The sequence below is a fragment of the Rhopilema esculentum genome, chromosome 2, assembly GCF_057945365.1.
Source record: "Rhopilema esculentum isolate cy_ngs chromosome 2, ASM5794536v1, whole genome shotgun sequence".
NCBI classification, from domain to species: Eukaryota; Metazoa; Cnidaria; class Scyphozoa; order Rhizostomeae; family Rhizostomatidae; genus Rhopilema; species Rhopilema esculentum.
This window is the reverse complement of record NC_142816.1, coordinates 545,418-572,628: the sequence shown is the minus strand read 5'-3', so window position 1 is coordinate 572,628 and position 27,211 is coordinate 545,418. Positions and strand designations below refer to the sequence as shown.

The following is a 27,211-nucleotide window of genomic DNA, read 5'->3' as shown; positions in this document are numbered from 1 at the left end:
GGTGGATTAATCGAAGGCTTTTGATTATCAAACAAAATTCTTCTTTTACCAAAACTAAACTCTACCTTTTTTGCTGTTTAAGATACAATACGTGCCAATACTGGTGACTCAAAAAACCTTTAAAGGCCTAGTTACTTTTTCATAAATCTGCTATATTTTCAGCAAATTTTAGTTCTTTTGGAAATTCAGATGCTTATCAAATGCCAAATCCTTTGATTAAAAATCATGGATTAAGAAAGATAAAGACCTTTACGCCTACCCCGACAAAAGCCTCTCTGATAAATTTTACTATTGACTAAAATGCTCTGAAAGCTTATGAATATTTTCTTTCTCTAGGAAATCTAAAAAGATAACACCTGACAATATTCCTTTTGTGGGGAGGTAATAAATAAAAATTGCTCTAAGTTAAAGTGAAACTGAACAAATTGTCAAAATTGCAAAAATGATATCCACCGTTTGTAAGTCGCAACTTACTACGACTTTTTAATGGATGGCTAGTCATAACAAGACGTTAAGATAAATAGAAGTGAAATAAGAGCTTGTAGAGAATCTGTATGTCTTATGTCAGAAACGTAGCCTTTTTCCTGGATGGGGCAAGCTTCTATCTTATAAAAAAGATGAATTTTAGCAACTGCCTCCTTTTAGTAAGAACGTTGCTGCGGAGCACTGAGCTATCCTGTTTAAAGCTTCATATACGGATGCAAAAGCCTCGATAAGTTTTCTTAAAGGTTTAATAAGGGATGTATTTGAAGTATTCCTTTCCAATGAAAGGCTTTTCGTTGCAATGTATATCAAGGACAGTGTGCAAAGCTTGCTTCAGCCATGAAGTATTTATGCGTTGAATTAGTGAATACCTATCTGTAGCTGTAATTGAAGTTAGGCCCAGAAGTAAACGCAGTGAGTAGCTAGAAACATTGAAGCAAATTCATCCTCGCTAGCCCAGGCCCAATGAGCCGGCTTCATTTTAAGAATCCTATCTATTTATGTTGAGCAGGTACTTAGGCCGACTTGAGTCTGGGCAGCGATGCCCATTGGGTAACCAGTGATAACATCATTGCAAGTTGTAAATAGTCCTTGACTAGGGGCGCAAGGCCAACATTGATCTAAGCGCTTGTAAAAGCCAATTTAAAGCTTTCAGCTGTTAATTCGAGGTTTTGCAAATTAACAGGGACTATTGCAGTGAGTGTTACTGATCTTAACTCTGACTCAATCATGGGTTGTGGATTAATCCAACGTTATTTCACAGTCGCAGTTGGTATTTTTCTTGCGGTAGCACAACTGGCAAATGGTATGCTTACTGATTTCATATATTGAAATGCAATTAAGTTTCCAATTAATGGTTTATAAGTTGCAATCAAGACTAAACGTAAAAACAGTTGGAAATTTTTCAACTTTGCACATTCAGCTAACATGGTAATTTTAGCAGATTTTCTATAATGCCGTATGTCCCCAGATATTCTATTTAAAGTTGCTGACTTTTGCTAACAAGATATTTACAGATGATTTTCCTGGTGATTTTCCAGGTAAGATGTAGCTAAGCTTAGACGCAGAACTCTTAGAATGGCTCATTCACAATCTTAGAACAGAGTGCTTGGGTAAAATGGTCTCTGTTGTCTCTTAGTTTAACTCATTGCAACTATATGTGCTCTTTCAGTACTCAGTTGTTACATCATGCTCGCTTTTTGAGTTATGTTTTCTAGTTTGCCTAACTTTCTTAATTGGTTGCACTACTAATATCTAAACTGAAAAATTTAAATTATTTTTAATAACTGGAACAAGTAAAAGATCTCTCCCGCCCCTGTGCGGAAAATGGACAAAAACTACCACAAGGATGAATTCTCGGGGCACTCTTCTCTTTATATTCGATTCGGTAATGTTTTAACAACCAAGTTGATGAGTCTTACCTTCAGATTTTTACTATATTTTGTTTTGATTAATGTCTCCTTCAGACAAGAAGCTTTATATTCGTACATAACAAAAGGACAGTTGTCTACTTCCACGCCTGTTTTGGTAGATTATATCGAGATTGCAGGCTTTTATTTCCTTTCCAGGGGGCACATGATTAGTTGCGTTATTGATGTTTGTCGTAGCTTAAATATTCATTAATGCAGCAGCTTAAAATTGGTGTCGGCTATCAAATTTCCGAAAAGTTGTTTGTGCTTCATAGCTGAAATTGGAACTTTCTAACTCTTTGAAGTCTGTCCTAATAAGTTGTGAGAATTTAACGATCTTGATAGCTTGATTGTCTTATGGTGTACAATGAAAAGTTTGAATTGGACGTTCAAGACGTTTTTTGACCAAAAACTCTTGCTACATTGGAGTGGTTATGATTGTAAGAATTTTAAGGCATCGTTAAATTTTCTATTGCTCAGAGCTGGTGCAACTATGTCAAAACTTTCGATCCCGTAAAAAATTCCTTAGACTGTTCTTTTTCTGAGTGGATGCTTGTGAATGATGATCTAAATTCAATATTATAAAGAAACTTAATCTTTAATTTGGAATCTTAATTTGTGAAAAAGAACCCTGTAGAAAATTGCATGGCATCACACGATTTTTTGATTTGGTGCCAAAATCATTTACAAATACCCGAGAGCCTTCAGGTAAAATTATAGCCACAAAATACATATCTTTTTTCCAATTCTTAAACATTTATGGAATAATGGAAACACAAAATGAAATGTTCCTAACTGGTGATAGGTGAGACACTCTTTTCTTAAAGCAAAAACATTCAAACAACATTTTGTTTTACAAGTCACTGTACCCACAGTCATGAAAGAGATAACCCCTTGTCAAATGCTCCCTTAAAGTTTCTATTTTCTTACTATTCTGATTTTTCGTAACTTATATCGTATAAAATTCTGCAGAAATAGTGTCCTCAACCAAAGGAAAAATGTCTCAAGTATGAACACTTTTTCACCTTTCTTTACAACGTTTTTGAACTAAATGACTCTCTCTTCAAATGAATCATCTTAGCTTATCTTGATAACTATGTGCCATCCTCGCTAAGCAATGAAAAAACATCATTTTTGCGTCTTTAAGAGCTGATTGCTGAGATTCTGAGTTGCTTCTACTTTCGATGTTTTGTCTCAATTCAGTAACTTCGAGGTATTTTCCCCTCGATAACGATTATCAGTGTTCCGGATTTATCGTGTCGTTCGTTTGAAATCAATTCAAAGGATTTGTAACTGTTCTTGAGGAACACTCTGCCCATATAGTGCAGTCGATGAAGTCATGAACCAGGAACAAATAAGAAGAAAAGCAAAACGTTCATCATTTTACGTTGAACTTTTCCCTCTATAACATATTAGAAATCGCCTAAAATCCAATTTGGGGAAACTTTTTTCTAGAACTTTTAAAAACATGAGCTTTTTGACCATATGCACAACATCATCTGTCGAGGGATTCTGCAAGATATGAATAGCTTGCAACAATTAAAGGCCAAATTCTGAATTAAGTTAACCCTATCCAGACTAGGCTTTTTGGAACTTTCGAGAGACTAGGGGGGGCACAAAGTGCCCTCCCTCCGTAATTTCTCTGTCCCTCTAGCTAGGACGATGAACTTTGTTTTGATGGTACTCTTATCTATTCTCCACATTTTAGTACTATTGTTCACTTTTTAAGTCACGTGGTTTAACGATGACGTCATCATAATGGTGGTCGGGTGGAGCAAAAATGTAGAAAATTTTAGAAAATCTTAAAATATTTATAAATTCTAAAGCATCGGGCTTAGATTTTAAAATAAGCAAATTTGTTGCATTTTCTAATAGAAACAATCAGAATGACAGAATTTTAATGTTATTTCTCAAATTTATTAACGATCCAACACAAGAAGTCAACATATTTTGTATTTGGCTATAGTTCTTTCTATATAACTAAATGATCGATACCACCAAATGTCATGTTTAAGTTCATTTTTAATGCCTTAGCAGACAAATTAATCTAAACTTGCAGTTTTATTAATGTAATACCTATAAACATGTCAAAAAATGTGTGCGCATGCGCAGCAGAAAAATCATAAAAAAGGATGTTTAATTTATATTTTCTGGTCAGAATCATGAAGAGAACACAAATTAATGCCTAGATACTAATTTTCATCACTATATCTACTTTTGTTGCGAATCCGTGAGAGATTAAACTTTTTTTTTTACTTCAATAGTTTTGAAAACGCCCCTACACAACCCCCTGATTAACAAAAAATATTATCTTTTTATATGAACATGTGTCAGACAGGCTAAAACTAAAAGTCAGGAGGTCTGAGGGGTATTGCTTTAAAACTCCAGAAGTTATGTAAGAAAAACCAACTAGGGTTTTGTGCCCCCCCCCTAGTCTGGATAGGGTTAAACAGGTATTCGAGTAGACAATTTAGAAAAAATCGAGTATCAGGGCCTGGACTACCGGGGGGGGGGGCTGGAGGGGCCGGAGGGGCCATGGCTCCCCTACCTTTTTGGTGAGCAAAATATTTCCATAGAAGTTTTTTTTTCTTTCTTTATTTAAAGTTGGTACAATTTCTAGCTATGCATACAAGCTAATTAAAACCAACTAATTTAAATTACCAACGCTAAATATAATATAAATCAAATATAACCGATGTTGCTAACGTATTCCTTGCGAAGATTACAAGTACAATTAAACGATGTAAATTCTGAGATTTTTTTCTTGAATATTGATAAAGTAGGGGAATACTTTATCTCATTTGGAATTGAATTCCATATTTGGCTACATCTGTATGATACGTATTAAATCCATATATTTTGTAATGTGGCTCCGCTGTTTTGAATTGGGAGTTTCTTAAGTAATATGGGCATATGATAATATAGGCTTAAGTAAAAAGTCCTGTTTTGAAGCCTTAAATTCAAGTTCAATGTATAGAACTTGGCCCCTCCACTGAGAATACGTGGCGTGGGCCCTGAGTATAGGTTAAACAGTAGCAAAATAATCAAGCCTTCTTGCCAACCTGCCAAAATTTTTGAAAATTCCTGATTAAAAATGAGAGTACTAATTTTTCAACACTTTTACAAATAGATCAATTCTGTCTTCAATTTTGGAATTCCTTGCTTAGCATGAAACGTGAAAAGCAGTTCTCATGATATTTGATTATATATTGCGTCTGTTGCTACAAGATCAATGCTATCGTGAAGGTGCATCATTGTTATATAGTCATTTGTAGCAGCATTACCACAAAAGAAGCAATATTTTTTCCACCTGAGCTCATATAATAATAATAATATAAATAATAAATAATTTGTTTAAAGTTGGCGTACTAAATGAACGGCTGATAGCTATAAAGAAGCTAATTAAGGCCAACTATCTATAAAGAGTTAGTATGAAATAAAAATATATGATACAATATTAAAAAGGTTTAAGGTATAATGTTCTAAATAAAACCTAACCCAGCAATAAATTTTTTACACAATCTACAGTCGCATTCTATAGGGTGTGCTCTTAATTCTTTTTTAAATGTTGCCAATGATTGGGACTCTCTTATACTGTGAGGTAGTGTTTGCCACAGTTTTTGACCTAAATATCTCACAGTTTCTATACCATAAGAAGTTGTCCTGGCTTTTGGAATGCAAAAATTTTTTTTTAGTTCGCAAATTATAATGTACATTTCTTGTTTCAAAAATCTCACTCATGAAACTAGGGTTCAGGTTATGTTTGGTTTTGTATATTTCTATCATCAAGTACTGTAAATTGCGTTGGTGGATTGATACTGCATTATCCAAAGTCAGCAATGCTTCGTAGTCAGCATGACTGTCTTTATAAACAATTCTGAGTGCTCTTTCGTGGATTTTATTTACTTTAGCATTCAGACATCTGTCATGGAACATCCAAATTAGGGGGCAGTAACTAAACTGAGCTTTTATGAAGCTGTTCATTAGGAGACGCAGTTTATCAGAACCCATAAATGGCGAAACTCTAGCAAGAGCATGCAGTTTTTGGCTGGCTCTTTTGCATAAATTTGAGACGTGACTTTTGAAATTAAGATTTTTATCTATTATCACCCCTAGCAGTTTTTCTTCAGAGCTTTCTTCAACAATGGCCTCACCGATTTTGATCTTAAAGTCATCTTGATTTATTCCAAAAGTAAGAAGATGACATTTCCCTGCATTCAATTTCATAAAGTTTTCTGGAAACCATTTTGATAAAATAAGAGCATCAGTTTCTAGCCGTTCTAAAACTTTATTTAATTGACAGTCAGCTGCAAAAATCGTAGTATCATCAGCAAAGTTACATACTGCAGTATCAGTTACCATTAAGAATAAATCATTAATATATAAATTAAAGAGAAGAGGCCCAAGGACTGATCCTTGTGGTACACCTGCAAAGGTTTCTCGCCAAGTGCTGAATGAACCATTTAATTTTATTCTTTGTCTTCTACCGGACAGGTAATTATAAATCAATAATTGAGCATCTTTACAAAAACCATAGGCATTTAATTTCGCAATTAATAGCTCATGGTCTATGCAATCAAACGCTTTTGAGAGATCCATTAGCAAGGCACCAACCACCCCTTTTTTATCTAGGGAATTCTTGCAAATATCCATTAATCTCAACAGCGCATGCTGTGTGTTGAAACCTTTCCGAAAACCACATAAGTAGGGAACTAGGAACGTATCCGCGAAGTCGACCATCTGAGCATATAGAAGCCGTTCAAAGACCTTTGATAATGCGGATAGAACTGTGATAGGTCGATAGTTTCGTTTTTCTGTAGTTTTGTCACTTTTGAATAGTGGAGTTATGTCTCCTAATTTAAGATCTTCAGGAAACGTTTTCTGGAGCAATGAATTATTGAAAATTGTCGTCAGTAATGGTGCAAAAATGTCTTCGTTTTCTTTCAGTATCCGCGGAGGAATACTTTCAATTGTAGACGCTTTTTTTGTATTTAGTCTCAATAATTCATCATTGACTGCCTGCATTGTAATTGGTTTGAATTCGAAGAATGTGCCATGGTTTACCTTATCCTTAATCTTGCGGATGCTGGGATGATGTTTATATTTTTCAACAGCAATTTCAACAGGATCCAGCAAATGGTCTGTCGAATTGAGAATGCATTCACCAGGGGCAATGTCAATTGTCTTTGTGATATTTGTAAAAAATTCATTAAGGATCTCAGCTATTTCACTGTCATTCGTAATAAACTTTTCATTTTCGATAAGCGTAATACTTGAAGAGGTTTGTACCTTGTCAGTAAAAAGTGGTTTTACAGTTTTCCAGAACTTTTTATTGTCAGTGACAGAATTTATATCAAGGTTACCATAATATGATGTTTTTGCTTGTCGCAGAATTTTCACACACCTATTTCTTTGCTTTTTAAAAGCGTTCCAGTTTTCAGAAGTATTATGCCTGTTTAATCTGTTACGTAACTGTGAACGGAGCATAATTGCCTTTCTTAAAGTTTTCGTCATGAAGGGTGCATCATTTGCGCGTAAATATTTCTGTTTTAGAGGTACATGGTTATTCAGAACTTCTTCGACTACAGAATTAAAATTTTCATATTCAGAGTATGCTTCGCTGCTCTTAGCTAGATTGCTTCTAAGGTCACTGCGAAACTTTATAGGATGCTTGTTTTCTTTCAGTTTCTGCCTTCTTTGTCAGGCTCCTTGTTATTATTGGACTCACATGTGCTTCACTTTTTCCTGCCAATTTCTGTATTCCGCTGGGAGAAGGTCTCATTTCGTTGTCAAGACAGCTTTCGTTGTCAGTAAAACCGGATTGTAGTCTTTTAGAACAAAGTGTTGCGCTAACATCTTAACTTTTTCGAGGTACCTTTCTTGGGTTGTGAAAGTCTTGACGACAGTTTTGATCAGCTAAAACGTTACCAATTGCAGTTTTTTTAACTCTCTCTGTTGAAAAACTGTTTAAATCGAGTCTTACGTGTCTTTCAATGTCCTTTATCATGTTTGAGGCACCTTTTTCATAACGTGTACTGCCTTTTTATTTTTAAAAACTGGCTTGCATATCACAAATTCTTAATCCACCAAATTGCTTAGCGATTTTCTACCATATTTTATCCAGAGAGTTCCAGTTTCCAGAAAGTGAGCTGTTCATTTGTACCAAATATCAGGAAATGATGACCTGTGTTGATATCGAAATCACAAAAGGACATCACATCTTTGGCTGGCATATCCCCAATACCCAAAATAGCCCCTGCCCCGAGTAAATTGCTAAGGCATTGAATAACTTTATGTGCCCTAAAATATTGACAAATGTACCTGGCTTATAGTGCGTTAACGAAATTCGTTTTTTAGCATCCGAAAACCTGTCGGTTATAAAATTTCCGCCCATATTTTTAAGGAAATCAGAAAAAACTGGCTTCTTCCTTTATTAACACTCTTCTTTATTTTCCAGACTTAGAAAAGGAGAATTTTTACGCAAATTTACAATTTTAAAAGAAGAACATTTCTTGCTTTTCTGAACAGATGCCCTCAGTTGTGCTACAAGTATTTGATTATCGAATTTGGCCTCGTATATCATATAAACCTAAATAAAGATTTTTCCCTACGGTCGACTTTAGGCGATTTTGCGCATGTTATAGAGGAAAACATTCTGCACTGGATAGTGAAAATTTGCTTTTGTACCTTTTTTTACCGGTTCTTCTTGAATTGAACGCTCCACGACCTCACGACCATACGACATTCAAATCATTCTCGAACAGCTTTTGGAAAATTTTTATCAATATCAAGCTGAAGGGGCTTTTCTAGTCCTATTAGATGTTCTATTAGATGTTCTTTTCTAGTCCTATTAGATGTTCTATTAGATGTTCTTTTCTAGTCCTATTAGCCAACTTTTAGATAAAAAATTCCACTAAAAGCCTTTGTAGAGATTTCAAATCAAAGTTATTTATGAAACTTGGGCAAATGTTTACAAGTGTTTTGTAAAGGTTCTTGAATGCAATTATTATTTGTTCTTGTCTAAATCTTCGACAATAACTGTCGAGGCAGCACATTTATAGCCTGCGCGCAGACTCTAAGTATCTAACCATAATCGTAAGATACTACAGTTGTGGTAAGATCTGCGCGCAGGCTACACCTTTAGAGCTTCGTGTAAATTTTTCGTTCCCAATGCTATGAAATGTTTTCACATCATCTTGGAAACATTTGATAGCCTATTTCATTTTCAGGATTACCGGTTTTGTATGTCTTCCTTGTATTCCAAAATCTACAAAATGTGTTCAGATAGGTTACACAATTTATCGATCATTTTAGATAAACAACGACTTTAAGTTTTATTTGATGCCGACGCTATCACATATTACGCCAAGCTGCTAGTTCATTGAGCAATTAAGCCTCCGCAGCACCGTATAACCATAAGCTTTTCAACATTTCATCAACATTTCTTTCTCTCAAACAAAATGCGAGAACGAGTTTCTTTATCCATCCATATTTTAAATCGCTGAATATATCTCACAACCAGCTTAACTCAAAACGTCTATCCCTTGCACAGTTTAAACACTATCTTTCTCAATTCTGACGGCTACCGATCTTAATCTTTCTGTAGTTAACATGCCGACAGTAGTCAAACTAATTTTTCTAAGCCAACCTTTAACTTGAAATAATTAAAAGCTTAATGAGACCCTTGGAACCTTAATGAGACTTCCATTGAAACGCTGTTCATAAATTGTATTTCTCTTATTTTTTGCCACAGGCTTCTGCAATAGACTATATAAATGCCAATCTTTTATGGTAATATCATTGCTTGTAAATTTTAAGTAACAGAAGCCGTCCAGCATTTCATCCAACATCTCTCCAACCATCATGTTGGGCCTAATTTTGAATCTTGACCACCATATTGGGTCATCATTCATTGTCATTTTCGATGTGTGGTGCAATTTGTATTTGTTTTTTGTATTTGTTTCTACTAAGCATCCGAAAGTAGCTTTTAGGACACTGAGAAGCTTATGCTTATCGAGCAGTGTCCTGGTCCTTCCTCTCGATGTGACCACACCTCGTGATTCCTACGCCTGGAATTACAGAGAGCTGGCGACACTCCTCACTCTGGGTTAAAGTTTTGTCATGCCAGAGACGCGAACCACGGACCCTTGGGTCTGTAGTCAGCGCCTCTAACAACTGAGCCATCCTCGCACCTTGGTAAAATTTGACTGAGGTCAATATTTTGGATGCCGACATCCGATATTTCTATTGTTTTGAAATCTTGGGTGAAACGATGGACCGTTTGACCAAATCAGCCAAAATTGTTAGCTCTGCGCACGTGCATTTGGTTAAAGAGTGCCAATACTCAACCATCGTATCGTTGTTGATTTGTCGGGTTGGTTTTGTTCGTTTCGACATCCCCCATCATTCGTGTTTGCTTGCAATCAATTATACTTTAATATGACGGAACATAGCGAATTCTGTGCGCGAGAAGAGGCATAAAACGTCAAAGAAGAGCCTGTAGCACAGTGGAGCTACAATAAAGTGGAGGGGGACGATTTTAGACAAAGGCTTTGATGGAGAATGTGACTCTCATTCCGAAAGACCGCGATGACAGTGGAAAAGTCTGTCATCACATTCGATGAGGATAAAAAATATAGAGAAGGTACTGATTGCCTTTAATGTCCCGAATGTTTATGTGAAGACTTCAGCGCGATCTTCTACCCAGTCTTTTTTTTGAACAGCGTGAAAAGTTTTGGATGGAATTTTGGATCGCTTCACAAGCAGTGCTTGATCAGTTTTTTCAACATAAAAGATAAATATTGAGCGAAATTTTTGATCATCCAATGAGCAGAGCCGTCGTGTCGGCAAACAAAGGATGGTGCACCCATTTTATCGGCAAACGGGACCTGGAAACAACCCTTGAACACAATAGCTAGCGACGGCCCTTCCTGTGAGAGTCGAAAGTGATTGTTTCCTTTGTCACTTCCCTCACTTGGGTGCTGCCCTATATCAAGCTTTGACGACAATAGAATGCTAAAATATGACGTCATCAAAAATTTTAAGTTTGCTAACAGATAATGATTACTGTTATTCTGGCCTGGACCAAAACTAAATTTTCGAGGTCTGATAAGGGAAACGCCTGTGCTCAGCCAATTTGTAACACATTTAGAGGTAATGATTGGTCGAGTTATATAGTCAAAATTGACAAATTTTAAAGAAGATTTTTCTGATGTCATCACTTCGGTACTCTATAAAGAGCGTCGAAAGTGGTAACATCTGTGAAAAATTTTAAGAGGAACCAATTTTCATAGGATCAATAGTATGAGTAAATTTGTACGCTTGAAGAAAAACTGGGCCCATAAGTTTTGATCTTATCTCATCGAGTGTTTCGACATCTTGAAGGGCTCTGTTTCGTTATTGCTCATCAGCTGCTCAGAAAAAACTGAATCTTGCAGTTTAATAAATTTTGAGCTCTAGGCCAACAGATTCTTGTTTCAAATTTCCACCAGTGGATAACAGCACTTTAGGAAAAGAAATCAGTAGACTGACATGCTAGACCATAAAGTCAGAATTGGGTTGCTGGAATGGCCTCCTTCTTCAACTTTGATTCAAAAATCCGGCAAGACTAATCATAAATCTGTTTTCATTTTTACCTGTATTGAAAACAAAGCCATGATCAAATCAGAAAAATTATCTGATGGACCACAATATGCTTTTAAAATATCAACACACCTTTATAGAGACGCAAGCTAACTATTTAAAGCTAACCAAATAAAGGATCGTGGAACACCTTTACAAGGGCCTACACAATCCCCAGCCAACTGAAAACAATACTGCTAGAGAATTGGCTACGAGTTCAGCTATAGAGATAGTCCACTGTAGCTTTCTGCAGAGATTGTGCTTAGTACCTTCATTCTCTATATGAATTTATAGATATTCAATTTGAAATTAGAGGCTATTATCTTCATTTGAACTATTGCTTTTATCAAAGAAAAAAAAAGATGGTAAATTTTCCTTGCATGTTTGGTCATTTTTATAATCATTCTGCACACCTTCCTCTTTATAACAAGCACCAATATTTCTTAAAAGCGATATTTTTGGCATTATCTAAAACTCTTATATGAATGTTAGTAATTTTGTGTGTAGATACCACACAAATTTTCCCACCCTTTGACACGAATCTATTACTTTCTCCATGTCAGCTAAAGACTCTTCCTTGAAAAGATGGAAACCCTTTAAACCTCCTTTCTAGTGAGCTTAGAATTGGTTTTTTTATCCATACATTATGAAATGCTTTCAGTTTTGATTTTTTTGAGGTGCTATAAGATTATTTCGTCTAGAGCACTTCGAATCCTGGATGGGACTGGCTTACTCATTCTAGTTTCGTATTCATTAGGCCAAAATAGTGAAAGCAATGCTCAGCTGATTGATGCTCTAGCCAAAGCTCAAGAAAGGCAGATTATTCACGGAGATGACCCGACCTCTGTTGAGGAATCACCCTCGTTTGCGAATCGAGAAGATGAGATCAAGTGGAAGCTTAACAAGGCCAAAAAGACACTTCACAAAGCGAGGCAATTGGAAAGCCTGGCTAAAAAGGCCGCAGTGCATTTCGGATACTACACGGATACAAAACAAAGGCACGGGGTTGTTTCTGATTTGTTAAGCAACGCTGAAGACGCATTGTTAGAAGCTGGTGACAAAATGGGTTTTGATTATCAGAAGTTCTAGAAGTATGTTCATTCGCACTTAAAGGCAATCGAATGAAACTCCAGTGGCTTAAGTCAATTAATATCAGCCAATCGACAAGCGTGTGAGTGCAATCAGGCTCACTTATTGGCCAAGTGTTGACTGACAGTAAGTTTAATTGATTATCTGTCAATGGTCGACCTATAGCTAGCCAATTTAGTATTTGTTAAGAAACTTCGCTAATGTTTTTTAGGAATTCCTAATTATTTTGACTTGTCAGCGCGGGGTAGGTGAGTCATGTTTTTTCCTCGAAAACAGCATTGTCAAATCCCTAAAATTGTAAAGTTTTTGTTTTCAATAACTTGATCAAGGCTAATAATAAATAGTAGATTTTCCATTTCAATTTCTGCTGCAAGAAAATGAACATGGCAATGGTTGGCTATGAAAGTTGCTAGTGTACCCAATGGCGGTACTACACCCCCCTTCCTCGAATTTTTTGGTATGGGGTGATAGGAAAAATTTCTGGTGAATTACTTCGGTTGACGGCAGTTGGCTCCCCATTGGAAAAATAGCCCTCTTCATTGTAAAACTGGAATTGCTTCCGCATTGGTTCGGCATGCATGCAACCAATCCTTTTTAGTTCAGTCCCATCTTGACCCTTTACAGGCTTTTAGGGATAGATCGATACAGCTTTACATCTGTTTACTGGAGAGCAAAAGCGATAAAAGAAAGAAAAAAGCTTGTATCGTTTTAGAGATGTTAATCTTGTATCGTTTTAGGATTTCTGGGAAATCTTTTAGGCACAGCAAGGCTATCTTAGAAACACTGATCCAATTGAATTGATGCTTGTTTTCTAAAATGTTCTCGGAAGTTAAATATTATCTTGAAACTATTGGCGAGATGAACCTCTAGATTGCAAAATTTGCAATATTGTATTTTATGGTTTGGAAGCGTTCTTAATTGCAAAGGGGCTAAACGAAGCTAGAGGTATTTTTTGACACATCTTATGAGAGCAGATCAAAAATATTTGCAAGACGAATGGACAGGAAAGGAAATTCTAAGAAATTTCTCATTGCAATTTTTTGAAATATTTTGTTCTGTTTGTAACATAATTTTTGAAGAATATTTTGTAATGTCAGTTTAACTGTTTGAATTAGGATCACAAATGAATGTAAACAAAATTTGATAAAAAAATAGCGATGCGTGATTAAAAAAGAAATTACTTAGCTTTTTATTCGAAGGTGTTCGATGAATGCTTTCAATCTAACCAACAATTTACCTCGTGATAACAACCTAAACGTTCGTTTTAACGTGTTAACGTTTGCAAACCGTCATGGGAGAGTTTTTCAAGTAAAACGATACGTAGGAAAGGCGTGTCAAATGAAAGTACTATACACAATTTTTATGCACTGCTTTCTCTGCATATTTTTCTTCTGAGATGAGTAGACTTCTGTCAATACTCTCCAGTGTCATAGAATTAAATCAACGTGGGTATAATTGAATTGTGTCCTATAATCAACACAAGAGCAATGGTTTTAATTAGATTTAAGCAAACCATGGAGGTAAAAACGCTACTTGGTTTGGTGGAGGGTCTTAGACGACTCCTTATCTGCTCCAGCTGAGAAATTTCTGCAAAGATTTCCTAAAAAACGGTGATGACTGTCTTACAAAAGCTTAAAAAGTGCAGTTTGCGGGATGCTAGAAATGCTCTTTATCAGGATCTGATCCGATCCCCGAAAGAAGATTTTTATGAATGAAAGCAAGCACAGTTTTTCTAAAAATTCGCCATTCATTCACAAGACAAACCATGTCAGAGGATACAGGCTTGCTTCAATCGAATTTTTATAAATTTGAAAAGCAAAAATTGTATTTTTTTCCCAAAAATCTAGAAAAGCAAACTTCTTTAAAACTACTGGAAGTCTTTTATGTGGCATGTGAGATTCATGCTTGAAGAGGTTTTCAAATCGTCTGACTCTAATGCCCTACAAGAGCAAGTGTATTGACTTGTACTGATTCGAAAGGCTGCTTTTATAATATAGTAAGAGGAGTTGCGAAGAAGAATTTGTGAGCCGCATCTGACCAGCTTTGTTTAGGGCTATGGTAGTAAATAAAAAATTAACGACTCGCAGGCAATGTTGAAAGGAGCTACACAGATTGTAACAAGGAATCCATGCATTCCGATTGTTGGCTATCGGTTATCTTAAGGAAAAGAAATAACCATGCTAACTCACAAATCTTTGAATTCGCTTGCCCAGATTGCTTGAAAAATTATTCGTCTGATAGAGAATGGTTTCTACAATCAACAGAAACTAACCTCAAGGTACCGTTACTAAAAACGATCAATGGACAAAAGGCCTTTTCTTTCATGGTGCGAAATCTCCCTAGAAATTTTGAAAGTACAACTTCAGATGCGAATGTAGCTTTAATTCCATTTCCCTTCTTTTTTTGTTTCACATTATACCATACCGTGTTTTAAATCAGGAGCGAACAAAAAAAATCATCTTTCTTTAGACTTTTGGAAACTGTCTACTTCTAAACAAAAGATCCGTCTTGTGAAGAGATCCGTTTTTTCTTTTAAACTTCTTTACTAGGTGAGGGTTAGCGTTTACTGATTGGTCAAAAAAGAAACCAATCAAGAGCGGTCTGGTTATAAATTAAAAGAAAATGAAAACGCGGCAAATTAAAAGCTTTTTGCAGAAATGTTTGCAAAATAATGCATTGTGCTGGCGAGATTGCCTAGGATGATGCCGGTGTAATATGCGTTTTGGTACCCTATGCAAAAATGTAACATTGTGAAACGCGATGTGTTTCAAATAATATGATTTCATCGTAGTGCGATGTTATGACACGTTATGAGAAAAAAATGGAGCACAATGTTTGGCGAGTTTAAAATTTCACACTTGTCAATCAAGCAAACTCCCTTTTTAAAAATAGTTCGATAGGAACCAGAACATTTGTGCACTCGGACCGGTTCACATGCTAAATCCCACCATTCGATTCGGTCCACTATTTTCAAAGACTTGCACCGAAATGCATGCTAAATTCGTACCCGGACCGAAAGGCATGCTAAATTTCACCACTCATTTTGGTACCCTATTGTTTACGTGCTTGGGTACGTTTTTGCTTAACCAAAATTGCCATGCCTTTGTGTATCCGGACCGTTTTACATGCTAAATTCCACCATTCATTTTGGTACCCTATTGCTTAAGTTCTTGGGTACGTTTTTGCATAACCAGAATTACCATGCGTTTGTGTACCCGGACCGAAATGTATGAGGTTACCGAAACGCATATGACACCTGATTCACTTTGTGTCCGGCTTTTATTCATACGGGCAGAAGCTTTTTCACATCCAGTTTAACGTTTGTTTCTTCACCGATTTGTGTAAAAGTTTTGTGATTTTACGAGACTGTCGGTTAGCCCTCGTGCGCTTAAGAACTAAAAGTTTTATAATTGGATTCCTATTTCCGAGACCTAAAATTGTTTTGAAATTGAGCATCTTTGCACGAATATAAACGCAGACCGTCATGAACACACCCATTCAGATCAAAACCTGTCTGTTAACATTTGTCTTCTATATTCTCAATCAACGGATGCGTTAGATTATCATCTGGGAAAGAATACAGTCAATGGACCATAGAGATACTCTTTTTTAAATATGGAAATTAAACAGTTTCTTATTTTTTCTTGAGCCTAGTACTAAAGTTTCATAGATTTTTGGCCATCCTAGTGCTAGTTCCTTATAAACCAGTTTCTTATGAAGAGAAAAACATGTATTGGAGAAAGTTATTCCTGCCAATTTTTTTGAAAAACACAGCGCTTTTTTATTCTTTTCTGAATCAGCGCAGGAGTGATCAATTTTTAAAAAAATCATAGTATTTTACTTGAACTGCATAAAGAACAAAATTTCATCGCATCAGATATGAAAATGCCCATCTTGAAAACTTTGCAATTGCCTTTTCTGTAAATTCTAATATTTTACTTACACCAAGAAACACATTAACAAAAAGACATTTTCCACAAAGTATGCAATTATACGTGATGGATTCAATATATAGCTTAAATATAAAATAGGTTCAAAAGCAAGCAAAAAATTGTATGCAGCAAAATTTTGGGGCAGTATTAAGGGATTCAAAAGCGAAATCATCAAATCTAGAACAACTTGCTCTTTGCAGCAAACGGGACGAGAAGCAGTTAAATCGGGAAGGGTAGAAAACAAAGGTTCATTAACAAAGATCTCTAAGGACAACCCTATAGACTAGTTTGACCTCTTCCACTTGCTAGGCTTCATTAACAGGGGAAACATTCATCACGTGATCGATAGGTTAACGACTCGTTCATTGTTGAAAGGACGACAGTGGTATACTGGAGTTAGCAAAAGTTGCTTTACTTAGAATCGGCCATTTCCAAGCGTAAAAAAAGAAATAAATTACTTTTCATTTGATATTGCTTATGTGATTGCAATATAAATAGTACGGTATCAGCAAAAATTCTGAATTACATGCGGAGAAAGTCAATTAGTCATAAAGGCGCCCTACTTGGTGCGGGCGAATCCAACCCGGTTGTTTCCCATATCAAATTCTGTATAATATGCGCCGATAAAGATATCACCGAGAATCCACAAGGGTCCGCGCGGTGGTGGCACATCCAAGCCAATGAACCCACTAATGCACTGCGACTGGCCAGCAATCGTCATCTGCAAATTTCAATTTGTTAATTAGCAAGGAATCCAAGTTGTCAGCAAAAAAGGTTCAACAATTCCCTTTCAACATAACCGCACAAGACATACAATTTTTATAATTAATCAATACTTTTTAGTCGTTGTTGCTTGCAATTTCATGGTGTCAAAGAACAAGAATCTGGCAAAATTCGATTATCTAGAATGAAGCCTGACGGGCTAGGTGACATTTTTTCGCATAAACCAGATACATGATATTTGTAATTTTTAAAGTTTCCCTTCACCCAAAAATTCTTATTTCATATATCGAAAGCATTGGTTTCAATTATCACAAAACTTCAGTCGGAAATTGAAAATCTCAGTTGACAGCAAACTTCCTAACATCATGGAAAATTACAAGAAATGAGAATAAAGCTTAATATTTTAGCTAATTGCTATAAATTCTAATTATGCGATGTAATTTTTCTTGAAATGGTTTAACGGCTGGGAATTGAGGCTCAAGTTTCATGACGCAGGATTGAAAAAAATTGCCTTTTTCAAATTGTCTTTCCAAAATCCAAGGCCACACAAAATGCACAGGCTCTTACTCAATAAAATCACTGTTTTTTTTGTTTCTGTTCTAAACTTTATGAGTCAAGCCAAAATCAAAGTAACTCTTTATCAAATATTTAAATGTTCCTTCACTCTATCTCACTAAATTTTCAAGGAATTTCGCCGATTTGCACGGGCAGTAGATTTTTGTGACTTCACATTTAATTATTCTATTCGCCATGGACCATATTTTAAACCTAGTTTACCCTAATTTAAGTAGACTTTGAATGCAAAACTTTAAACTTTCAACTTGGTTTTGTTTATCTGTGCAGTCGTACACGTTTGATATGCCAAGACAATTCATTATTTGGGATGCGTTGTGTTGAACAAGAAAGCTGAACACAGCCGTACCTGCTTAATGGAGCACTGTGTCTTCACCATTTCTAAATTATGAAAAGTGCAAAACACAACTTAGCCAGCAGGTGTTTACTTTGAATTCACGTGTTTTAATGCCCAGAGTTAGTACTTATTATATTGCTCTCACGGTTGACACAGTAGATCCATTCCTGCGTGCAATAAGAATATTGCAACTGACAAAAGCTCATCCGGCAAATAACGCAAGTTTAGACATGTGCATTCGTTGACAATGCTCCACAAAATTTCACACAACTCAAAGAGTGTTTAATAAAGTCTCGTACTGTAAAGCTTTAAAATGGCTCAAACAGAGGAAACATAGAACATTATACTTTAAATGTTTGCGTTCGATACTGCCTTGAGAATAAAATAACTGAAAAGTCAAAAGAAACGGGGAAGGTTGCCAATCTGAACGTGCCATTATTCCAATCGTAATACCTCTTTCAACCCCTGGAAACCTAGGTTATTTGCAACAACTAGAGTGAATCTTGAGCTCTGCTGCTACTAGACTACTCAGCGTACAACCAACTTCTGATACAAAGGCAAAACTAGGGTCGACTCAGCTTAAAATTATCAAAACATTCAGGTCTCAAATGCTGTGCGACAAGAAGAGGTTTTAAGGCTGATTGATTGAGATACACAATACCAAATCTTCAATCTCTAGCCTTTTTAATTACGAACTGATATTAAAAAAAAGCATAAAACCATCAAAAACCATGGTAACACAAAAAACTACACGAAACCAAGAGGTTAACTCAATATCTATTGAAAAAACCACATAAAACCATAATAATAATTGTAACAAATCCACACAAAACTGTGATATTAAATGCAACAACACAACATAAAACCACGAGGTTAAGTTGACAAAACAACACAATACCGTCATAATAATTGTGTCAAAACCAATAATATTAATCAAAACAAAACCACATAAACCCACGTGGTCAAGTTAAAAAAACAACATAAAACCAAAGAGTTAAGTTAACAGCACCACATAAAACCATGCTATAATTGTACACAAAGGCACTGTATTATTTGTGAAAAACTACACAAAACCATGTTATTAAATTCAGCTAAATAACATAAAACGATGATAGTAATTGCAACAAAACTACACAAGCATGATATTAACTGTAACAGAACTACACAAAAACGATGATATTAATTGTAGCAAACAATATAAAACCGTGGAATTGATTGTAGCAAAAGAACACAAAAACATGATAATAATTAAAACAATATCATATCAAAACCACCATGATAGGATCATAATACCACAAAGCCATGATATTAGTTTTAGCAAAATAACAAAAAACCATGATTAGTAATTGTCACAAAACTACACAAAAATATGATATTAATTGAACCACAAAAAACACACCACACACAACAGACGGCTAATTTAACAAAATCCCAAATTTACAAGATCAAACCATAAGATGATGCTTGCAATACCTCACAGACCCACTAAAAAACGTTATGATGACACTACCTACCTTCAGGACGTACTGCTTTGCATTTAGCGTGAATTGCTTCCCGGCTAATGTGATTGTTACATCGGGCATCGTGTCAATTTTACTGCAGTTTACAATGGCCTGAAATAAATTCATTTAAAAAAAATCAGTCTAATATCTTAGCTTACTTTTTAATTCTGTAATTTTCATTAATTCTCTAATTCTGCAAACCAACTCATCACAGCTAAAAAGATGCATCAAAAGAGTAAATGATGCATCAAAAGTAAAGTCCCTTCTTTGATCTGGATTCTGGCATTGTATTGATTGACATCCAAATAAATTGCATCATTAAGGCATTATCAAATGTTGAACTTAGTTTAAATGCAAGGATAATTCAGTATTAGTTATGCAGGAAAAAGAGAAGGAAAGAGAGTCGAAATAAATACCTCTCCCACAAAAGGTATCGGAAAGGCACCAATCAGAGTGTTGATTTTCAGTACTTCAGAGGACGGGCCGGCAAGAAGTGATGTGCCAGTATCTGCGATGGCTTGACATCCACCAACACAGAACTCACCAGTTCCAATTTTTAGACTAGAGGACGAAATTGAAAATGTTACACGTAGATTGACAGACATTCACTAAATACGTTCCATTTTGAAAGCTACAAGCAACAAATTGCTGCAAGTAAATTTTGTAAAATACTTTTGATGCTTTAATAATATGAAAGGCAAGATTGTGCAGTCTCTGATAGGCTGTTAATTATTGTTTGACATGTTCCCCCAGACTACGTCAGCATGATGACTCTCAACAAGGGCTTTGTATTCTTGAAAACTTCTTCTGTCTACACAATGGCGGCTTTTTCGTTTATATGTAGATCGATTCCAATACTGCTAGATGTAAAGCCGCTATTGAGTAGACAGAATGAGTTCCTTTTCTCTCTTGGACTCCAGTGGGAAATTTTCTTTAGGCACGCGGCACAGTTGGTCAACTATACCGGCCTTGTGCTTGCGGTTTTCTGATTGGTATATATTCCTCATCGTGGTCTTTCGGACCCTTATTCTGACGTTCATGCTCTGAGGAGTGTCAGATGAAAAAGCTTTTAGCCAATTTTGTTGTAAATGTCTGCTCTTTGCAAAGCCATTCAATATCAAGTAAGGATTTATTTCACCTAAAGTAGGCCATTCGAATGAAAAAAATAAATCATATATGAAGGAAATGTTTTAATAACAGGTTTCATCTGCATATTTAATTAAAGCCCAAAATAAATTCATATCTATGGGCGCCACTGATAATAACCAATCTTATCATGATAAAAATTTATTGAGACTAAAAGTCCACAAAAAATAGTTTGTTTTTCGCTACCTTCAGCTGGGTTTTTCATTACGAAAAACAAAGGGGAGGAGTCTAACCACCAGCAGCGGGGAAGATGCTAATGCGAATGTGGATTATTAGTGAATTAATTTTTAAAAATTGAACGAACTAAGACAGGTGATACGCAAAGATCCATTATTCTTATAAGTCTGACCTGATATTATTAATACATCACATGAAAAAGAAGCAACGGAAGGAAATTATCGATAAACTCGTGAATGAAGAATCAAGATAAATCTTCAAATGTGCGGTCGTAGGTGGTTGTTACATTTAGAAGGGAACTCCATAATCATGAGATGATATCTCCGCACTTTAATCGTTTTTAGGCTACTTAACCCAGACATAACTGTCAGCCTAAAACGATTGGCACCACCAAGCAAAAGCGTTACTGATATCTTGACGAGCATTTGAGCTTTTCGGTACAAGATGCCCATTCATTCGCCGCAGGATTAACAATCGTAAAAATCGATGTTTTATGTAAAAGAAACAAAAAATTTCCCTCTCATCTCATCACTAGAAATGACCAAACATCGCTCATGTTTACACGATTGTTCAAATAAGGATATAAGGCATGGTATGATAAGAGATCAAATCGCAGCGGAACAATTTCAAATTCAACCTACATTTTAAATCCAAGTATTCTCTCTGTGGCTAAATAAGTTTAAACATTACAGCGAAAAGACAGTCTGCCCTCAAAATAAAAAACCAGAAACGAAATCTGGCTAAATGAATGGTTTGAGCTGAATATTAAAAGGACATCTCCAGTTATCAACATTGAAATTATTGTTCCTGACTGAATTTTATGAAGCTGAAAATATTTTACTGATTCTTAATTTAGTCAACCATGTAGATTTAAAGTCCAGAATAGTTCACTTTCAAGTTTGAGCAGAAATGCGTGAAATTGATGACGTCACAAAAAGCCTTCCTTTTAATTCGTTTTTATTATGTCTCTTGGACCAAATCTCAAAGATATGAGGACTTGTCGGTTCAGGAGAAAGAGACCCATCGATTGTCAACTTTGTCTAAATTGAAATTGTCCTAATAGATCTTTCTAAATTGGAATTGTCTACGATGAAACAAGAAGTTGACAAATACATTAATCTAGAGATAAAGTGAACATTGACGCGCTTCTGTCGAAAAGATATTTCTCAAACAGAATCCTCCGCACAAATTTAACAAATGAGCAAGCATAGGGAGGCGGTTCTGTGTGATTCTTCTAGTGGCTTTAAACGCGATTCAGTTAAGCTTGATAGAAAGACGCTACAACAGAAGTTAAACTGGTACAAGGACGTCAATGTTCTACTGATCTACTGATTACAAAAAAGCCATGGTTCACAGCATCTTTATTCTACCATTTCTTTTATAAGGTGGGTTTCTTCACAAAGGTGACATTGTGGATATAAAGTTCCAGGAAATTTGCCATGGAAATACAGTAAACGAAATTTCTTCACAACTGAAAAGGACATGTCTAAATTCCAGCACGTGTGATGTGATTTATGTCTCCTTGTGATCTTAATTCAAAATTGGGAATTTTTATGGAATTAGTTCAAGTCTATTGACCAGGAGAAAATATCTAATCCTTGGGTGGTGAATCGGGAGGGCTGCAGTTCCGAGTTCATTGGCGATATTAATCGCGAATATTTGTTGTACGAATAAACACGAATAACTGCACGAATAAACAAAACGAATATTTGTTGAAGAGGCAAGAAAGTTAAAGTCTTTTGACGAAGATTTATTCCAGTTGAAGATCTGAAAAAGTGATTGATCGCAACGCCAGAACATCGATTAGAATAAATGTAGAGGAAGATGGTCTCCAGATCTTCGATTGCTCCTCTTCCTAGTAACTGCAATAAACTACACGAATTCACAGCAATGGAGAATGAATACAGTACATACCCATCCATCTTAAACTGCCAATATCCTTTGACAGACACAGGGACATACGTAAAATTGCCAGTATAGTATGTCGGATCACTCCCACCAAACATTATTTCACCACCAACCTTTGCAGATGGATCCCTTTAAAGGCAAAAACATTGCAACTGGAACGCATTCATAAACATTCCACAAAAGTTGATACGTGCCTTTGTAAGCTTACAAACATTCAGTTTCCTTGTTGCTGTTGCTTAGAAAACCTTTGTTGTGACGGGCTTTCGTCATATTCAACTTCTATTTAGATAAGCGATTGCGATCGGTTTAAGGATCGGAATTTCAATTGCAATCCGAATCAATCTCTGAAATGGGATAGAGTTTTAAAAGAAATGGATCGGGACACAGTGTTTTAACAACATGATTTTCAAGGTGGAGGTTCCTATCCTGATCCAGATTCCGATCCCGATTCTCCAAAATCTCCACCGTGTAAACAGATTAATTCATGCGAAGGACATGACTGTGATGCCTTAGTGAAGGCCAACTTATTCTCTATTCAGTTTAGCTTGATCAATAACCGAGCTATAACCGAGATAGCTGAGGGACTGAGGCTCCAGTAATTCTCAAAATCCCAATTATTCTCAAAATTACGTACAAAACTTCGCTGAACTATCTGTGATTTAGGTTAGTATTTTGAAACGACTTCAAATACCCAGCGGTCCCTGTAACTAGAAGCCTGCATAGCAGCTGGTGAATGGCAAGATCGCTGTTATCAAGCACTTGAAACATTTCTGGTCACTGGAAATATGGCAATAACACTAGGTAAGAAAAGTTCAGCTAGGCAGGAAAAGTTCAGCTAGGCAGAAAAATTTCAGCTAAGCAAGAAAAGTTCAGCTAGGCAGAAAAATTTCAGCTAAGCAGGAAAAGTTCAGCTAGGCAGAAAAGTTCAGCTAGGCATTATTAAAATTGAAAATTACCTGTTGAGATAAAATGAGAAAACAGGCTCTTTTACAAGTCCTTCAATAACCATGTTTTGAAAGACTGTTGTCACGTTATCCACGGCAATGCTTTGATACCCCATACCCAAAATTCCATCGAATCTCGCTGCTATAAACGCGATCCCTGGGACCTGTGTGGCTTCGGCAAACAACTGGTTTTTTACTGCCAATTTACCAACCTGTAGCAAAGCAAATAGAGACGTTATGCAATGGACTGAATTTTTCGCTCATTTTTTTCTTTCTACGATATTTATAGTAAAGTTTCTTAGTTAATCTTTACCATACTCACTTGTTAAAACAAAAATTAACAATACGGTATAATACACATCATATTTATCGATATAATACGTTATTAGCAACAATAGGCAAAATAGCAATACACCTACCGCCAATCGTAGAAAATACCACCAGGGGCTTGTTTTCATAAGGAAGATTACACATAGGGACTCATTCGAGAAGGGAAAGGGGGGATTTGAATCAATGATTCTGATGAAGATGAAACATTTTAATTGACTAATTCAAATAAAGCTTCAAATCTGCTAGCAAAGTTTTTTCGATAGAAATAATGCAGAGAAGATGCATTTTTTCGATATTATTTTATACTTAAAACTTCTAATAAGCCCCCCCCCCCCCCCCTCCGTGTAATAGGCCCCCTTCAAGGACTGAAAAATAAATAAGCCCCCAGGGTTTAAAAGAGCTTAAAGTCTAGGTCTTTTTGCAACATGTTTTTGAATTCTTTCTTTACATGAGTAAACATTGTAGAACTGCACAAAAGCTTTTAGAACTAGACGTTTTGTTTAAAACTGAGCGTTAAAAAATCCTAAATTTGAAAATTCTTTAAATTTATCGAGTCTTTTGAAGCCTACTCAATTGACAAGATTTTAAACACAGTCCAAAGCCTTTCCATACATTTACTAAAATAGAAGCCAATATTTCGACAATGTTGGGCGAGTTTTCGTAAAATACAAACACCCCCAGCCATTTCGTATTTTGCGAAAATCTTTGACATCACCCCCGTCTTTTTCAAGCCACACGGGTTTCGCCGGGCAAGGCAACAGGAAAATAGGCCTTGTGGATAAAGGCGTAAATTACTCCTAAAACAACACAGAGCACGCAGAACTGCCGGAATTTACCGATTACAATGGAATATAGCTGGGATGGGCAATTCACAATTAGGCCGTTCATGACTTTGGCGTGGTTGGTATTTGGACCATTTTCCAGAAGGTGCCAATGAGTTATCTAACGTTGAATGGGACATGAACTAGGCTATTTGCATGAATGTGAATTGCATGTTTTCGGTCGTTGATCAGGGCAAATAAAGTTTTTTAAATCAGCTTTCGCATTTTACAAAATACCGCCTCGAAACTTGTATTTTGCAAAACTTCGCATTTTCGCATGATATGAAAATACAATAAGCCTGGTAGCTACTATTCAAACTAAATTGCTTAAAAAGCGCGACTACAACTGCTACTTAGAGGGCGACTACAACGACAAAATTGTGTAACGAATAGCACATTATTCGTTTTGTCACTTCAGGCGTGAGTCTTTTGATTCCCCAACAACAGAATGAGTTTTGATCTCGCTAGCAGATCGCCGGGATAGCTATTTCTAATGCCAGCTACAAAATTTTGCTCGAAGACCCTAGTGAAAAAGTCGTATTGTTCAATTAAATGAGATGAATGAAAGATTCCGAAAAGATTTAGCAATTACTCAAGTGAACGTCAAGTTTTGCAGTGAGTGTTGCAGTGAGCGTTGCAGTGTGCGTTACGGTGAGCATTGCGGCGAGCATTGTGGCGTGCATTGTGGTGATCGTTGCGTTCAGTGTAGTACCGCACGTTGTAGCGAGTACACAAACAAAGAGATTTATATAAGGTCAACCCTGATAGATAAGAACTCTTATTCAGAGAGATAAGATAAGAATTCAATCTATTTATTACCGTGACCAGATCTCGACTTAAATAGCCAGAGCAGCTTCCACTGCCATATCGTATAGAGAACTTTGTACCATTTGCTTTGTATGTGCTTGACTTGCTATGGTCGTACTTTGTATGCAAAACTGGAAAAAAATTGAAAATTACATGAACAACATATACTAGCATGATAACAATGATTATGATAGTTACTACCTTACGAAACAAGACTGGATGGAACATATAACGACTTGAGAACACCATTAGGGAGCCTTCATCACAGGTTTCCTCTATGAAAATTTGCGCTTAACTATTATCTCTAGTGGCATTTGCTAGCAAATTACTTTTTCGTTGAAATTTCATATTACGCATAAGTTTATTTGCCTCAGACAGATTACTTTTCAACTGAACATTTGCTGTATCATTTGGCCTCTAGTTTACAGTTTAGTCTAGTTTACATAAAAGTGCTTCTAGCACTTTAAAACGGGGGAAATTTTAATCTTGAAAAAATTTCTCATACTACTCAGAATGGAGATAGGTCCCTTGCTCAAAAAATAGCCGAAGAATTTATAATAGCAGAAGGAACCTCGTGATTACACATGATTTAAACAGTGCGAAAGATAAAAGTATTGAAGGTCAAAAGAAAAAATCCAAAAACTGTTGAGCCATTAAAAAAAATTGAAAGGAGGATTTCCAGAAGGACCTAAAATAATTTGACTGGGCTTTTATTTTAGAACAAATGAATGACAACACTAGTAAAATGGCCTCTCCACTTAAGGACATTTTTGAGCATCTGCTAAATTCTCATGCCTCTCTAAAGAAAAGGAAGGTAAAAACGAGTACGTTCCATGGATTACTTCAGTTATTAAAATGAGCATAGAAGAGCAAAATAAAATAAAAAACTAGTTTCGAAGAACCCAAACTTATGGCCTAAATACAAGGTTCTCCGTAAGGTAACAGATAACATAGGACTTTCACGGAAAAGATATTAACACGAGGCGCGGCAGGTATAGACAATTTGATGTAGTTAATGCGATAAGAGTATAAGAATTTTTAAGCATGTCCTTATTGCTTCTTTTAAACAGGGGTATTATAAGAGTCAAGTTGACGGTACGTTGCGCTGGATTAACAGTGCAAATCAGTCAAAGAGAAAAGAAAATAGCGGGCAGCTTAGCATCGATTAGAAAACTAAAAACGGAACAACCCCAGTTGCTCAATGTATATCAAGCAGTTGTCGAAAGCCACTTAAGGTATGCTAACATGGTATGGGGAGAACTCTTTGAACCCAAACTAAGCAATCAGCAAAAATATCAGAACAGAAAGATCACTCGATCTAATAGAATCTTCAAAGGAAAAGGAAGCTGGGGATAAGAGACTCGTGAACATAAATCAATTAATGACGTTTGACCGAGCAGTTATGAGGA

The 27,211-nt window shown here is 36.0% G+C and overlaps 2 protein-coding genes across 2 annotated transcripts in view; one reads left to right on the top strand and one right to left on the bottom strand.

Annotated features, from left to right (window-relative positions):
- Nucleotides 1–1,054: 1,054 nt before the first annotated feature.
- On the top strand, nt 1,055–13,965 carry LOC135695427 (uncharacterized). Its single transcript, XM_065214514.2, has 2 exons — nt 1,055–1,288; nt 12,271–13,965. Exons 1-2 carry the CDS (start codon nt 1,213–1,215, stop codon nt 12,600–12,602), a joined length of 408 nt encoding a protein of 135 aa, XP_065070586.1. The 5' UTR covers nt 1,055–1,212; the 3' UTR covers nt 12,603–13,965.
- A 2,607-nt stretch (nt 13,966–16,572) lies between these two features.
- The window catches only part of LOC135695426 (lysosomal aspartic protease), a 28,288-nt gene continuing 17,649 nt past the window's right edge, over nt 16,573–27,211 (bottom strand). The window contains exons 4-9 of the mRNA XM_065214513.1: nt 25,815–25,933; nt 23,857–24,056; nt 22,907–23,029; nt 20,086–20,230; nt 19,682–19,780; nt 16,573–17,255 (exon numbers count right to left, since the gene is read on the bottom strand). Coding sequence (XP_065070585.1) covers nt 17,094–17,255; nt 19,682–19,780; nt 20,086–20,230; nt 22,907–23,029; nt 23,857–24,056; nt 25,815–25,933 — 848 coding nt within the window. The 3' untranslated portion in view covers nt 16,573–17,093. The remainder of the gene's footprint in view (nt 17,256–19,681; nt 19,781–20,085; nt 20,231–22,906; nt 23,030–23,856; nt 24,057–25,814; nt 25,934–27,211) is intronic.